The sequence below is a fragment of the Gossypium hirsutum genome, chromosome A13, assembly GCF_007990345.1.
Source record: "Gossypium hirsutum isolate 1008001.06 chromosome A13, Gossypium_hirsutum_v2.1, whole genome shotgun sequence".
Taxonomy (NCBI): domain Eukaryota; kingdom Viridiplantae; phylum Streptophyta; class Magnoliopsida; order Malvales; family Malvaceae; genus Gossypium; species Gossypium hirsutum.
This window is the reverse complement of record NC_053436.1, coordinates 90,428,748-90,446,458: the sequence shown is the minus strand read 5'-3', so window position 1 is coordinate 90,446,458 and position 17,711 is coordinate 90,428,748. Positions and strand designations below refer to the sequence as shown.

Below are 17,711 nucleotides of genomic sequence, written 5' to 3'. Positions count from 1 at the left end.
TATTGTCATTATATGTTCAATATAGCTCTAGTGACGAATAAGGCTATCACTATGTGTATCAGTATAGTAATAATGGAGAATATACCTATATGAACATATGCTACTTTAGTGACGCTGTAATCGATAGAAAAGTCTATAGCGACGGTTCGTAGCTCTTTTGACTGTCGCTTAAAGTTCAATAAATCTATACCTATTGTGTTTTGGCTTGATCATGATACATTAAAACTTATAAACTTGTAGGTGAAAGATGTAATATTGAGCAGCTACATATTTTCATTAGTTATGATAGACATGTGATATATTCTCATCTCTCTAGATCCAAAACAAAATTCCAAAAACTGGTGAGAATGTGACTTTTAATTCACGGCGTTAGAGCATTTATTGCCACAATAATTAACCTGCCAAAGCCAAATTTATATTGCTATTGTTTGTATAGGAAATTAATGTATGGACTTAATGCATATATATCTTTGAATCATATTTTTAAAAGACTTTTTTCCTTACAAACAAAATTAATTGAAATAAAATCCAACTCTATGTAAATGTCAAATTCTTGATGCTTCATCGTCTACTCAATTATTTTTTAGACATTATATGTAATCAGTAAATGAATCATATGATGCGCTAATTGTATGCAACTTTTTTTGCAGGATGGGTGAACCATATGATGCCTAATTTATTCGAGGTGTATGTAATGCTAACCTATGCTCTCTCTAATCTAAATAAGAGCTGATGTGGCTTGACGTGGCATACAGTCCTCTGCCCCCCAGTATTGGCTGTCTTTTTATATTTTATTGAAAGTTGTCAGTTGTCAGCCCCGTACGCCTCTATATAAATAGGGAGATATCCAAAGAGCAACACACGTCTTCTTATCATAAACCAATACACAGATACACTTGCTTCTCACTTTAGAACGGTGTATGGCCGATTCAACACCGCTTCTGTCTCACTGTGATAAACCGGCAGAACCAAAACGGCCGCCTCGATCTCTCGATGAGACCATCGAGGGCTGTATCGGAGACTTCGGGTGGTGGCAATTCTTGCAAGCAATACTCGTCTCTCTTGCTTGGGTCTTTGATGCTCAGCAAACCTTCATCAGTGTATTCACTGATGCTGAGCCATCCTGGCACTGCACCCAAGGCGGAGACGAGTCTGTTTGTAACTCTTTGTCCAACATTTGCGAGCTCCCCAAGAATTCATGGTCTTGGGATTGGCCTTCTCAAACATCAATCATATCGGAATGGGGCCTGGAATGTGCGCCTTCTTTCATCACTGGCCTCCCTGCTTCTGCTTTCTTCATGGGTTGCCTTGCAGGCGGACTTGCACTTGCAACGCTTGCTGACTCCACTCTTGGCCGCAAAAACATGCTCTTATTCTCATGTCTCATGATGTCTTTTTCTTCAATCTTCACCGTTTTTTCACCCAATATTTGGATCTATTCTGTCCTGAGATTCATTAACGGGTTTGGCCGCGCAACTGTTGGAACTTGTGCCCTCGTGTTATCAACCGAGCTAGTAGGAAAACGGTGGCGCGGCCAGGTCGGCGTTGTTGGTTTCTTTTGTTTTACTTTAGGGTTTCTTTCATTGCCGGTAATGGCATACGTAAATAGAGGTTCTTCATGGAGAACACTGTATCTGTGGATTTCGGTTCCAACAATTTTGTACTGTATATTAGTTCATTTCTTAGTTCATGAGTCCCCAAGATGGCTGTTCGTCCGAGGACGCAAAGAAGAAGCAGTGTTAACACTCAAGAGCATGGCTCAGGCTAATCAAAGTCCCATAACAATGAGCTTCTCCAATGTCCTAATCGAGCAGGAATCATGGAATGTAGATATTTACTCCTCAATCAAGATACTGTTGAACAAGAGGTGGGCGGCAAAAAGGCTAGCGGCCGTGATGGTGGGAGGTTTTGGGATTGGGATGGTGTACTACGGCATGCCATTAGGCCTTGGAAATCTATCCGTGAATCTCTATTTGGGCGTCACATTAAACGCCTTATCCGAGTTGCCAGCGTCACTCATTACATTCTTCCTTATAGGGAAAATGAAAAGGAAAGACTCATTGTTGGGTTTCACAATATTAAGCGGGGTGTGCAGCGTGTTGTGTGTGGTTGTGGGGAAGGTGTCGCCAAGTTTACAGATAGCAATGGAGCTGATATCCTTCTTCAGTGCCTGCTCGGCCTTCAACATGTCACTGATATACACATTAGAGCTGTTCCCCACATGCGTGAGGAACTCGGCAATATCAATGGTGAGGCAAGCACTGGTGTTTGGGGGGTGTTCAGCCCACTGCTCGTGGCCGCTGGGAGGACAAATAACTTCATATCGTTCGGGGTATTCGGGTTGGTGATAGGAATTTGCGGGCTGCCGTTGGTGGGATTACCGGAGACTAGAGGTGGAACAATTTGTGATACAATGGATGAAGAAGAGCACAAACAAAATGAGAAGGCGGCCGCCGCAATTGCTACGTTAGCATAACTTAAGCTAGCTGTATCTATCTAATCATTACAACTTGCCAATAATTGCATGCCTTTCTTGTTAAGGTTTTTTTTTCCCCTTCTTTTTCTTTTTAAATGTATTCTATGCCTTCATTGTTAGAAATCTCTTGAACGCGTTTTTCATCTTGGTTTGAATAAATGTAGTTTAAGGATTATTATTTTGTATACCCCTGTGTTTTTTTAATTTTTTCCTTAAAGTTAGACCCCTTTGTCTTTAGTAACAACATATACATATATAATATAATATATATACAACAATAATTAATCTTATAAAAAGGCAATGATAGCGATAAGATTTGAGTGGTAGGCCTCAAAACGAAAAGGCTTACATTCATTGGTGTATGAGCAGTAAAAGGACCAAACGAATCAACACCTTGCTCCAAATTGCTTGAAGAAAAGTGAAATGCAATTATGAAATTTAAAAAGTCAAATTCTTTAAATTTTAGTCTTTTTATTTTTTAAAATTTAAAAATTTTGCTCGACCAAACAATAACAGTTAAATCTTTTTGGTTAAATTCTACTATTAATCTTGTATAATGCGTAAACTTAAATATTTAGTTCATATTCTCTAACTAAATCATTCTTAATCGCTATATTTTTTGAAATTTTAAAATTTTAGTCTTAACGTAAACAACAGTTATTAAATCTAGTAACTTATTTTTTTATGAGTAATACGCGAAGATAGCAAGTTGACATGTAACCACACATGCAACAATATATTTGACGCATCAAATTTTAAAAATAACAACTCAGCTTAATGAATTTAATACTTGCTATTTGATCAAAACTAAAATTTTAAAATTCTAAAAGTGTAGAGACTGAAAATGACTAAGTTAAAGTACAAGTACTAAATCTACAATTTATATAAAGTATATGATCTAATAGCAAAATTTGACCAAATTAAAACAATGGGTTGAAGAGCATAAGTTTATTTGTTGTGAAAGAAATGGTCCTTGAAAAGATTCAAATTGGATTCCAGATAAGGAAGTGCAACAAAAGTGATATATGTTAATGAAGCAAATCCTATCCTCTCATCGGAACAACCAAAACCATTGTCCCCTCATTCATATAAACATGGGTAGGCGCATCCATGTGAACCGCATTATTGTCACACTAGTATATATGTAAATTGAATCTGGCATTGCCTATGTATTCAAGTCATCATCTTTTCTTGTGGTTGTGGGGGCTTAATGGAGATTAGTCTAGAATAAGCTAAATGGTTAGAATATAAAAGTGTTGGTAGGTGACTTGGTCCCCTAAAGATTTTTCAAGAAAGGTTTTTTTTTTAAGTCACTGATAAAAAACAGTAATATTTCTGATTGATCCTAATTACTATATGTAGCTAATAGAAAATAAGATAAATTTATAGTTGGCCCCTCTTAAAGTTGATTTTTTTTTAAATGATAAATCCAATAATTCAATCAAATAAGTATTTTTATGCTATGTTGTTCTTTTAGTTATTCAGTTCAATGTTTGTAATGATTAATTATATTGGAAGCTAATAACTTTCTGACTTAAGGGAAAAAGCATGCGGTGTGGTACAATAGTTTGGGTTTAATACCTAGTAATTCCATCTCTACTCTCAATTATAAAAATTAAAATGTATTTTTTTGGTAGAAAATAAAATCATAAAGCGATTGCAAAAAAACACACATCTTAAGACTTATGAAAGCTCCTTTTATGAGTTAATAGAAGTCCTTGGACCGAAATTGGAGGTTCTTCAAAAATGACTAGACTTGGAGGACCAGAAACCGCAAGTCTTGTCATATGATCAACAACTGTGTTTTGAGATCTAGGAACATGACGAATGTGCACCTTCCATTCACGATTAAGGATACCATGAATCAAACGTAGCTCCACCATTCTGTTATTGCCAGATCTACCAGCTAACAATGATACCTTTAAAATATATTTATATTAATTATTAAATTAATACAAATTATACCTTTAACATAATTTACTTCTTTTTTAAACATATATACTCTTTTGTTTTCCTTTTTTTTAATAAATAAATAATTTATGTTTATTTTAATTAAACTAACATTCTTGTACATAGTGGCTTTAATTCTTATTGATTTTTTTTAAAAGCAACATAAATTATAAAATTAAAATTTTGTTTTATTATTATTATAAAAATATATTGTTTATAATCTTAATATTATATGTGGAGTTATATTTAAAATCGATATAATCATAATAAAGTTATTAATGGGCGAGTCTTTTTGAATATGAAATCAGGAGAGCTGAATTAAGTGGAGGTAGATAGCAAGGAAGAATAAATGGTGAGTTTTTTCTGGAAAGCTGAACCACTGCACCATATCAAAAATCGATTTCGAGCCTTTAAGGGGCAGTAACAGCAGTTCTACATGTTGATATGACTGGCAGAAGCAATGGGATATGCCTCTGCATGCAACCATTCTGGAAATTGATGAATGCAGATGGTGATATATCCAAGTACGTAGAGGGGCTGAGGCGAAAGAGGACTAAATTTTAGTGACGTGTGTACCAACATGTTGGCAGCATATGCACTGGGGAAATTAGCTTCCATTTGGTCGTCGGAATAAAGTTTTAGAGGGTCAAGATGCAGTTTTATCAATAACTTTATAATTTTATTTATTTAAAGGGATTAGAACTAAAAATTTACCATTTAAGGCGGCCTTGCCCTAGCGCCGCCCCTGATCCCTGGGAGATTCACCAACTAGCCATGATGATGGCTATCAATTTAAAATATTAATACGATCGTTATCTTTTATTCAAAATAATAATATCATAATATTTTTTTTTTGAAAGAAAAAAATCATAATATTTGACTAGTGCAACTGGGGAATTTTATTTTTTATTTTTGGTTAATGATGCGGGGTGAGAGTATAGGAAGCATCTCCAGAGTCCAGACCAATGATAAACACCTGCTCAACCTCCCTCATCAAACTTTACCCTTAATTTTAGGCTCATCAAAACAATTTTCCAAAAATAGACTGTTGAATTTCTTTTTCAAGTTTAAATCATTTGTGTAAAATATTTTTTCCTTTTTGAATTCATTTTTAAAAACTATTTTTCCTGAAATAAATACAATACAAAGATATTTGTTACAAAATAGTTTAATAATAAGATAATATTTTATAATAATTAATATCATTTATAAACTTAATAATAAATAATTTCTGATTAAAATTTAACTTAAATTACATATATTACATATATGAGAGTAGATAACGACACTTAGTGTACATTTAGTTTACCGAACCTTTGGTTACATTTCATAATATGATTGAATGAGAATGTTAGATTGCAGGTGGAATGTAAGATAACTTTGTTTAATTCATTTGAATAGAATGTAAGATTCATTTATTTGGTTGACGGAATTTATTATTATTACCTAAAAGTAAATTTTATCTTGTACAAGTTCACTTTCTTTATCATTTTTAGTCTTATATTTTTCATAAAATTATAATAACTTAAAAAATTTTCATTTTATTACACTTAATTTTTTAATTACACAATAACGGAACCTTAATATTATGACCTGTGACGGGTGATTTTGCTTGGCATGTTATCTTTTTATTATTAAAAAAAATTAGCCCAATTAATAAGGGAAAATATTTGGTACTATGCTAGTTGAGTTTTCAATTTCCATAAATTAAGTAAAAGGATTAATAAGTGTCCCATAGGGATATAATAAAATATTAAGAAAAAAACATGCGACAATTTTGAAAGCTAATTGTGCAATAAAAAAATATATTGACAATATATTAAATCTTAACCCAATTAATAAACACTCCTCTAAACATAAATCAGAGATTAAAATAATTGAATTTAAATATAAGAAGATAATATTCATGACCCTTAAAATATGTTAAATACAACTAATAGAAGAAATTATTTTAGAAGGCTTCAGTCATTGCACGAGAAATTTCTTTAGTTCAATTTTTTATATAACACGTTGAATATGAACTAAGAAATATGAATTAACAAAGTTTATACTAAATCATTTAGATTTTCTTCAACATTCATTTCAATATATTTGATGACAAGTTTAAACTTTTAATTTTTATATTAAAAATAATTATTACTTTTAATCCATTTTATTTATGATATATTTGTATTTTCGAATTGAATTATATTTAATTAAAAAATATATATTGAAAATGAATTATATTTTGGTTTTCAAAGGGTAAGAAAAAAAAAAGATTTTGGTTTTTAATTACAATTAAATTTTGTGTAAAAAAGAGGATTAAATTAACTAATGTAATTAGAATAAAGAGTAATTTTGTCTTAAATTTCAAATTTCGCACTGAATCTTAGATAACCTAAAAAAAGGCTGTAATGAGATTAGACTTTATACTACAATATCTTGACACTACTCAAGAATCCAAACATCCTAATCTTATTTCGGAATGTAACATTATAAGTAGTAATGTAAGATTAGATCAACTCAATGTCCCTTAGAGTTGGAAGGGATAAATGAAGTAAAGCATGATTTAAACAAGTAATAATATTTATAAAATTAAAATATTCATATTTTATACTATAAAAAAATATTATTAAATATTTATAAATTGTAATATATATTTATTATTAAAGTGTTAATATAAATATTTTCCAATAATATTAATAATATTATTTAAATAAAATTACATTATTAAATGTAAATATGTTTATAATATTGAACAGTATAATATTTTAAAATTTTTTTTATTAATATAATAATGTTAGGTTTGATTCAAATTAATTTTTATGTAAAATTACTCATAATGGTACTCTTTTCTAAAAAATGATTTATGTTTGTGAAAAGGATAAGTCAATTTACAAGGATAAACAATTATTTTTTTATTAACTTGTAAGTTATTAAATCGTTTTTCATGAAACAAACATAAAAATATATAAAATATTTTCTGTAAGTGAAACCGAACTTGAATAAATTAAATTATAAATTTAATGGTAGGAAAAGTTTTAAAAGATAATTCTGTTTTTGGATTTGAGAAATTACATCCATTAGATGTTTTGATTAACGAAAATGGTTATCAATTATTAACCCACTTAAATCATGTGGTTGTGGGTATTAAGTGATACCCATGGCATAGGCATAGCATGCAATTATAAAACTATGATTGGTACGTCCTGGATCTTTGAGGCAGTTTTTATTTATTTATTTATTTTGCAACTGATAAATAGTAGAGCATCATATTTTGGGCACCTCCTAACAGCTGGCTCAATCCACATGATACATTCATAATCTTTATTTTTTTTTGTTTCCTGTTTCCTCATTCATAATAATATCATATCAATACATTCATCAAATCGGGAATAAGCCTGGAATATGCCCTCTCTATCTCTACACATTCTTGGTCAAAGAAGTGGGTTACGTATACACCTAACCAAACAACAGATTTTGAAGCCATCAAGATTTTATTCCACTAATTAATATGATAATAAAATGTTAAACGCGTTGTTAGTTCCACCTTTGATTAAAGGTATTGTTTTACTTGGGGAGTCTTGTCTCCCATGTTTTAAAAGCGTTTAAAGGAGTTTATGAAATTTAAGAAGTAACTCAATTGATGTGAATATGATTTGTAAGTTTTTGATAGAGGTTAGAAATATTAATTATATATATTGCACCGGCGAATCATCAATTAATATTTCTAACAATATTGACACTTTTTTTTGTGAGTTTATAGGTTATATCTACATCAATTGAAATACTCTCTAAATTCTGTAAATCCCTTTAAACTTTCCTCGAAATATATGAGACAAAATCTTCAATTAAAATAATATCTTCTATTGAGAGTTTGAAACTAACTTCCCCTTAAAATAATATCATTAAAAATCTAAAATATGATATCAGCATATAAAAAACACAAAATGGAATTTACATTATTGATTGATAAACATCCAAAATTAAAAATAAATAGAAGAATGTAGCGTTGCAGTTATCTTGTAAGTTGGAAGAAAACGGCATCGTTAAGTATGAGTAGAAAAATAGAAAAGTGCAATATTAAAAAAGAAAAAGAAATGAAAATATTAGGATTTAAAAGCATGAGAAAACGGGAATTAATTTATTAAATGATTGGAGGTTTAGAAATGGAGAGGTTGAACTAAGTGCATGTTTAAAACAGATGAGTTGAAGAAGATCCTGCAAAATGCGAGGACTAAGAGAGAAAATAAATGACCTCTTTTCTACCTACACCTCCTCCTCAACATTACCCATCTATCACGAAAATCCTAACACTTTTCTTTATTTTCTAACATGTACCACTTAACGCTGACTAACACCAAATTTGTGTGGAGTTATCAAAATAAAAACTTAGAGATTATTTTTAATTAAATCAATTTTATAAATAATTAGAAACTAAATATATTTTAACAAGTGTGAAATGAACGGAAATGCTCACAATGATAGGTGTACGAGCAAAGGAGGAGGAAATTAATAGGTTCCAATTTACTTGGAGACTGAAATGCGAGTAACAAATTTTCAAACGATCTAACTTTCCCGGCTTCAACAGCTTCTTCATCATTTTGAAACCACAAAAGAGAGAGAGAGAGAGAGGTGCTTCATTTCTTGTAACATAAAATGGGCCCTCAAAAGTAGATCTTTCTGATCAAAATACCTCTGAACCAATCCTATCCACTCATCTAAGCATCCATGTGAGGTTGATTTGATTTGATTTTTTTTTTAAATGGTTCGAGAGTAATGTAGAATAGAGTAAGTGGGTGAAGATGGGATATGAACCGCAGTTTCTCTCATTAAGCACAAAACAACGAAAAGCATTAATTAAATGAATAATGCTGCAAGAACACCCTACATTTTTCTACACTTTACCCCTCACTAATACAAATATTAACGTTAATATTTATGATATAGTTTTCTCAACTACTATCTAATATACATAGTTGTAAAAAACATTAATAAATTTTATATCTGTTCCCTCTTTAAGTTTTTGTTTTCATCTCTTGCAAAATTTGTGGTTTGAAATGATGAAGTTGAATTTCAAAAAGAAAACACCATAATGCATTTTGTAACATTATCAATTTAGATGTGTTCATGGGTCGGGCCAAGCCAGGTTTAAAAAATAGGCCTAAAATTTTACCAAACTAGATCCAGATAAAAATAATAAAATTCGGGTTCAGCCTGGCCCGCCAGTATTAATTTTTATATTATTTTTAAATATATATAATATATAAAAAATATTAAAAATATCAAAATAAATATTTCTTAACAAATTAAAAATAAATTTTAAAAAATATGCAGATTTAAATAACACTAAGATAAATGCAACTTAACAAGCAAATACCTCTAAAATAATAAAAAAAATTAACAAATGCCTTTAAAATAATAACAAAATTAACAATAAAATAAGTTTTATATAATATCGAAATAATAACAACAAATTAGTAGCAACATAATAGTAAAATAGTAGTAAAATAGGGAGAAAAAAACAAAATAATAACATTCAAAAATAAAAAAATGTAGATTTTTTTGTCCTTCAGTGAATTCAAGCAGGGCCGGGTCTGGTCCGAGCTAAAAATACCTTACCCAAGGCCCTGCCCATTTTTTAAACGGGCCTTATTTTTTTTATCCAAGCCCATTTTTCGAGCCTATATTTTTTCTCAAACCCTCCCACATTTCGGGCAGGCCTTCAGTCCGGCCCATGAACACCTCTAATTATCATTAACTTATTTGTATATATTAACCTTTCAAATCAATCAAATAAGTCTATTTACATTAATTATAAAAAAAGAAAATTAAATATTAGAATATTTAATACAAATTATACATATAACACGTATACACACTTTTGCTTCTTTTCAAACATTTAAGTATTTTATGTATATTTTAAATATTTTAATTAGATTAAGACCCATTTGGTTTCTAAAATTTTTTTATGTTTTTATTCTCTATTTTCATTTTAAAAAATTTAAATATTTATTTTTTAAATTGAAAAAGATATTTGGTAAATAGAAAAAAAATTGTTTTAAATAATTCTATTTTCTTATGCTAGAAACATGAAAGATAAAATAATAATCAAAACTTCAATTATATAGATTTGAACTAAGGTAAGAGACTTCGTATTTAAAAAATGTTAAAAAAATATTTGTGTATATATTGGTTTGGAGTAGGGTCAATTCATTAATGAAATTGGGTAAACTATATTGGTTGTAACCCAATTATTAGTAAATTTCTTCTTTGGTTGTTTATGTAACATTTGCATTATGCCTTAGAACTAGGTACAGTGTTATGCTGGGTTAGGAATATTAGAGGGTTTTTAGACACGAATAATATAGGAAATTTGAGTGTTATATAAAAAGTAGTTAAAGCCAATAGGAAATTAAAAAATGCTTTTAGATGAGGAAAATTAATTTTAGATATTGATTAAATTTTAGAAGAATAGAAAGTGTTGTGGCAAAAGTAAGAATTTAAAAGTTAGAAACCAAAAACATTGAATTGGTGAGAAAAGAGGAAGGACCAAAAATGAAAATTTACCTAATTTAGATATGATTCATAGATCGTATTGTAGAAAAGATATAGGATAAAATGGTAATTAGATAAATGAGATAATTATAGAAATATAATTATTATGGGATGAAATTGTGTTCAATTGCCATTGGTGGAACAATTTGGAAAACTATTATTTTAATGATTAATAAAGAGATATTTTCACGGGATTTTGTAGAAATTTGAAGTAAGATGAAAAACATTCATCTAGAATGCAAAATGTCACCTTCAAAATCTCTCCATCCAAACCTTTTATTTTATTCCAAATAGGTCCTTCCACTATTTTTAAGTCATTTCAAGCTCAAATCCTTTAATTTCTTTGCTGTTTTCTTAGAGAATGCAATAGAGTAGACTAGTAGTCATCTTAATTCCATGAGAAGAGACTCCATAGATGTGTTGAAGGAAAGAGAAAACAAGAATTATATTTTGATTTCAAGTGATTAAAATAAGAGATGATGAAATCTTCATGAAATACATGTTTACTTTAATAAGGTAGTATAGAAACGTTATTTGATTGTGGTTTTAACATGTAAATATTATATGTTTTTTATATGGGATTGAAAAAAAAAGACAAGAAAGGTGAGGCTCAAATTGAAGACAAAGGAAAAGAAGTGACTAAGGAGTAAGAAGAAGGAAAACACATCATCAAGCCTTGGTTGTAAGTACTTAAAGAATTTTACCTTGTTTGACTTAAAGTTTAATCATCAACCATGTTAATTGAATAGTTTAATTATTAGTATAAATTTTACATGTATAGTAATCCTTAATGAAAATTTATGTAAAAGATTTAAATTATAGTTTATGTTGTGAATTTGTAGTGTTTATATTGACAATTGAAAAAGGGACTTAAATAGAAAAATGATAAAATGGTGTTGTTATGTGCATCAATTATGAAGAAAATTTACAAGTCAAGTTGTATTGAGAAGAAAAGGACCAAATTGTGAGAATTGAAAAGTTATACTACATTTCTTGATTGAATAAATGTCATGGTTCAATAAAAATGAAGCCCATGTAGAGAGATTAGAATTATTAGGAAATAAATGACATGCTATAAAGGAATTTTAGCGCGCTTACTGTTCTGTTAAGCACCACAGTGCTCACTACTACGCAAATGCACTACGGTGCTCATTGCTACGTGAATGCACCTCAATGCACTTTTGTATTTGTTTCGTATATCTCAAGTGTCTACATTGGGCTACCATATGAAATGTGAATTAAAAAATCGATAAAATGTCACGGTAAGTTCTGCAAGGGTAAATATTTGAATATTAAGGACTAGGTTTGAAATGAAGTAAGTTTATGTTTATTAAAAATATACTAGTTATTAATAATTAAAAGATCTAAATTATTGTTGTACTTACTAAGCCTTGACTGGCTTAATGTGTTTATTTTCAACGCGTAGGTAGAAATTAATCAGACAAGCTAGGACAAAGATCGTGTTTAACACCTCTTACCCTATCCGATCATCGAACTCGAGCTATGAGATGTTACAAACATTACTAGAACAATTACCGATGAAAATATAGAAATTATGCCAATCAAGCAATCATTTATAACCTAAACACATTCATAATGTGATTTAGAACTAAACCCGAACTTAAATCGAGCTTACGAAAGCTCTTTTGGAGACCCGAACACGTATTAAGACCAAATTATAAAGTTTTGAAAATGTTGATTCCACATTGTGACAAGGCTTTTCCCACGTCAAGACGTTGCCAAGGCAGTGAATCCTATCACGACGTCGGTCCACTTGATGCCGGGACGTCACAAACTGTTCAGTCGATGTTGCGACGAGAAGAACCCCATGTTGCGACAAGAAATCTATTTTTTGGTAAAATGTGGTCCTTTAGTATCTATTTTGTGCCAAGGCAAACCATTTGCACACATGGGTATTCAAACCTGTACAAAATCATTCCAAAACATAGCATATAACAACTTTATAGTCATCTAACCAATATGCCTTGTTGGCACCATTTCACATCAAAACTATGTGAACCATTCATGTTCTCAAAGCAATACACATTCAAAGACACCATATCATCATCTCAAAGCATTACTATCCATCATACCATTTTAGTACCAAGATACCATTCAAGTCAATTAACTATAGCAAAACCACAGTACCAAACACACATTCATAAAAATCCAACCAAAATCAACATCACATATAGCGGCTAAAAGGATTATTTCTAGATTTACATCTGTATCCACAACCACACCTATGTACATGCTACATATAATTGAGCCAAAATGAACAAAGGTCTACCAAACAGTAAGATGGGTAATGTGAGCTTTGGTATGATCTGACTAATCTGACCTTGTCCGATGATCTACATAGAAATAAATGAAAACACGTAAGCATGCTAGTGCTTAGTAAGTTTGTGCGAAAATTTAACTTAACTTACCAAAGCATTTAATAGCAAAAGCAGTTGAAATTTCAATAACATAAAACATAAAATTACCCTTGGTGACCTTGTGCAATTTCACATTGCAAATAACTTAGTTAGTCCAACATCAATGTATAGTTAAGCAAATCACTTTATAATTCTTTACATTACTAAATCATTGAGTACCATGTAAAAACATATTCATCTTATAATTTTACAATCAAAAGACTTATTCAATCATTTCTTTTAATTCATTTAATTAATTGTTTCGCCAGAAGAATTAAAGTAAGAAAATCAACATCCGTACTTAGTACATGTATGTTTACGGCATGAAACCAACATCGGTTTACCTATTGTATTTATATAGCATGAAAGCCACACAGGTAAATAGTTCATATTGTATATATATAGCATGATAGCCAATATTGGTACATAGTATCTGCTGTATTTATATGGCATGAAAACCGGCACCTATACATAGTACTTATTGTATGTATATTCTAATTGTTTACTAATTTCACTCGGGCCATGAGTCCATTTCTAATCTTCTCAACTATCATAACATTGTTATATACATGTAACATGATTCAATTAACAATATGTAACACCCCTCACCCGTACCTGACGCCGGGATAGGGTTCAAGGCATTACTAGGACTTTTCATTTTGAAACGTACCAAATTGGGTCACCAAGTTTTACTTAAATTTTAAGCTTTTTATCCATGAACACTCGTCCCTTATATAGGCCTTCAGGACCTATAACATATCAAGAGGCAGTGCAGGACAAATACGGGCACGTTCGATTAACCTTGGGCTCCTCAGAAAATTTTCCTTAACTTAAAGTGTCACACGCCCGTGTAGGTGGGCCGTGTGGACTCAAACGCCCGTTTGACTTGGGGCACGCCCATGCCCTTCAGCCATGGTCGACACTGACTTATCAACACGACCATGGCACATGCCCGTGCTGCCTGCCCGTGGACGACACTGTCATTTTAACATGGCCATGGCACACGCCCGTGTGGCACACCCGTGTACAACTTTGTGCTAAAATTTTAAATGCAGGGGACACATGGCCATGGCACACATCCATGGGAGAGAACCGTGTGTCGCACATGGCCTAGACATACGCCCGTGTGTCCAACCATATGGACTCTAACAGGCTATTTTCCAAGCCTTCAGTCACCCCTTTTTACTACTTGGGCTTAGTGGTTACCAAGTTTGAGAGAAAACATGATTTTACACTTGTAAATAATCTTAATAAAGCTAGTTGTATGGAAACCTCATATTATTGGTTTCTCACATGAAAAGTTATTTTCCATTTAGTGTTATGGGTTCCCATGTCACTTTAATTCATCCAAAATTGGCTCGTTCATGTGACTCATTGCCAATTGGTAACAACCCATTACTTGTAATTAAAACCATGCATAATTTTGTAGGTCATAGCCTACTCCAATTAAGCCAATTTTCATGGCCATATACAAAGAGATAAACACATTTTTACATGCCTTCATTTGGAAAATCAAATGACACATATAACAAAATACTCAAAAAAAATACTATACATGCCATTGAACAAAATAAACTAAGTCTTTATACCAAAGCTTGTCTAGATGATAGTGTGTTGACTCTCCAATCGTCTTTCAGTTCCTATGAGTCCTCGAGCTCTGTGAGACAGAAAAAAAAGAGGGGTAAACATTTTCATGCTTAATAAGCTCGAATAACCGAAAAGTAAACTTACCGAGTAATTAGCATACATCCATACTTAAATCATGAAATCATCAATTACGAAATGATTTCCTATCACATGCACTCAATCAATAAGTTAGTCACATAACAAAGCCTCATGTTATTCCGAAATGATTTCCTATCACATGCACTCAATCATCTTATTGATATACATCATATTAATCCCGTTGAGTTTCTAGGAAATCTCGATGGAATACCCATTATCCGCCAATTCTTACGAATGATCATTTCACATATATGCACTCCCACGGACCTCACATCTCATGGCAGGATTACCAGTCTAGCTAAATCCCCCATATCATAAACTCATAAGGTGACGTCGGGATTACCAGTCCAGGCTAAATCCCTTATAGTGACAAACACCCTTAATGAGCTCGGATCTGAATTACCAGTCCAGACTAAATTCAGACCCTAATAGGATTACCCGTTCGGGCTAAATCCTCAATGCACATATATTCTTCGGGAGACTCGATCATTCAAGGAACACCCGTCCGGGCTAGATCCTTTCCTTACTCGAGATCATGGATTACCCGTCCGGGCTAAATCCTTACTGCAACACATGCAGGATCTCTTTACACATATCAATGAGGGTTTATCCATCAAATTCCCTTTGTCAACCTCATCCGAGACATTTTTCACATGTTACCATCAAATATGCATTTCTATGATATTTCATGCTAATAATAAATGCAATCATCATGCATTCATAAATCATTCAATTATGCATATTATGGGTTTACTTTAAGTTATCATAACTTACCTGGTATTCTTTTCGGAGTTGTGTTTCGGTTATTCCGAAACCTTGCGTTTACCTCGATCGACCTCTGGAATTTGTTCCTCGGAGTCTATAACAGCAAAATTAACTCATTAATACCCTACATTATACATTTCAAGTTTAATATCTACCCCCGGTCTAAATGACCGTTTTGCCCATAACCTTTCATATTTTTACGATTTAGTCCCTAGGCTCGTATAATGAAACACATGCACTTTCTATCTTACCCAAGCCTAGCCGAACACTTCTCCTTCTTATGGTAGCCCACATTTTCCATTATTTTCTCATTTCTACCACACATTACATCTTTTGCAAAATAGTCCCTATAAGGGTTTTTTTCATGAAAATCAACTAGGAAAAGATGTTTAATACACATTCATCTTTCATATTCCTCCATAATCCATAAAAATACAAGCAACTCATGCATGGGTAAATTTTTAAACATGAACCCTAGCATGAAATATGGGTACAAATGGAGAGAGCAAGCTACCGAGGTTTCAAAAATACAAAGAGCATGAAAAACGGGGCTTGGGAGCACTTATTATTGAGCTTGGAAAGCTTGAAACCCTAGCTATGGAGAAGCCCAAATTTTTGGCTGGATGAAGGAGAAAATGGCTGATTTTGGCTTGATTTTTCCCATTTTAATTCATTAAAATGACAAATGACCAAAATACCCTTATGCCATTTCTTTAAAATTTCATCAATGCAAGCCCATTTTTGTCCAAAAATTTAGAATTTGGGAAAATTGCTCTCGAAGACCTTATAATTCATAATCTAAATAAATTTCATACAAATTGCTTCCAAAATCCAAGTTTTACAATTTATTCAATTTAGTCCCTAATTTCCAATTGGACATCTTATACTTACAATTTCTTCATGAAACTTTAACACATGCATATACTCATATTCTAGGGCTCATAAAAATCATAAAATAAATATTTTGATGTCGGATTTGTGGTCCCAAAACCATTATTCCGACTAGGCCCTATTTCAAAATGTTACACAATATATGAATCTTCCATTTCAAATAACTATTAATTTCACACGGTATTATTGTCATACTTATTCTATTTCAATCTCTGTAGTCACATACATGTTTTTCTTATTTAAAAAAAATCCAAATACATTTTAAATTGTGTAATGTCATCATATACACATCAATCATTTATACAATAATTTTCAAGATCATTCAATACAATGCATTTATTCATATTTATGACATATTTCATATATTACTATTTAACCCATTTGATGCCAAAAACTTTGTATGTGCATATATATATCATTTCTAACTAATAATAAAAATTGATTTAATTATTGATCAAAAAAAAGAAAAAAGTTAGAGAATTCAACAATGTCTTCTCCCTAATATAAAATTTTTAATAGTATTCTCATAATTTTCACACTAAACCGTCTACCATCAGAAAACATCGAATAATTTCCATTTTAGGTCTCTTAAGTATCATTTTAGTCTTTAAGTAACTAAAATGTATAACAATTAACTTTCACAAGTTTTTTTACACACTAGTCCTTGTACCTTAATTAGTCACTAAATTGGTGAAATTACTTATCTAAAATCTACTCCACCTATATAAAAGCTCCATAAATATTTAATAAAAAATGTTTATGGACTTGGTTTACGAAAAAGAGATCCCAATGCCTCATTTTCAAAACCCATTGACTTTAAAGTCGATTCACTTGTACCTCTACTAATTTTTGAATTAACAAATTCATCGGACTAGAATTCAATATAATACTATAATTGAATCATAAATATTAATAAATAATATTTACAGACTCGATCATCGAAAAATGGG

The 17,711-nt window shown here is 31.3% G+C and overlaps 1 protein-coding gene across 1 annotated transcript; it reads left to right on the top strand.

The window, feature by feature from the left end:
• Positions 1–852: 852 nt before the first annotated feature.
• On the top strand, positions 853–2,661 carry LOC107893532 (organic cation/carnitine transporter 3). The gene is given in 2 exon segments (XM_016818567.2): positions 853–2,274; positions 2,277–2,661. Coding segments are annotated over 2 exon segments (1,554 nt in total). The 5' UTR covers positions 853–920; the 3' UTR covers positions 2,477–2,661.
• The last annotated feature ends 15,050 nt before the right edge of the window (positions 2,662–17,711 follow it).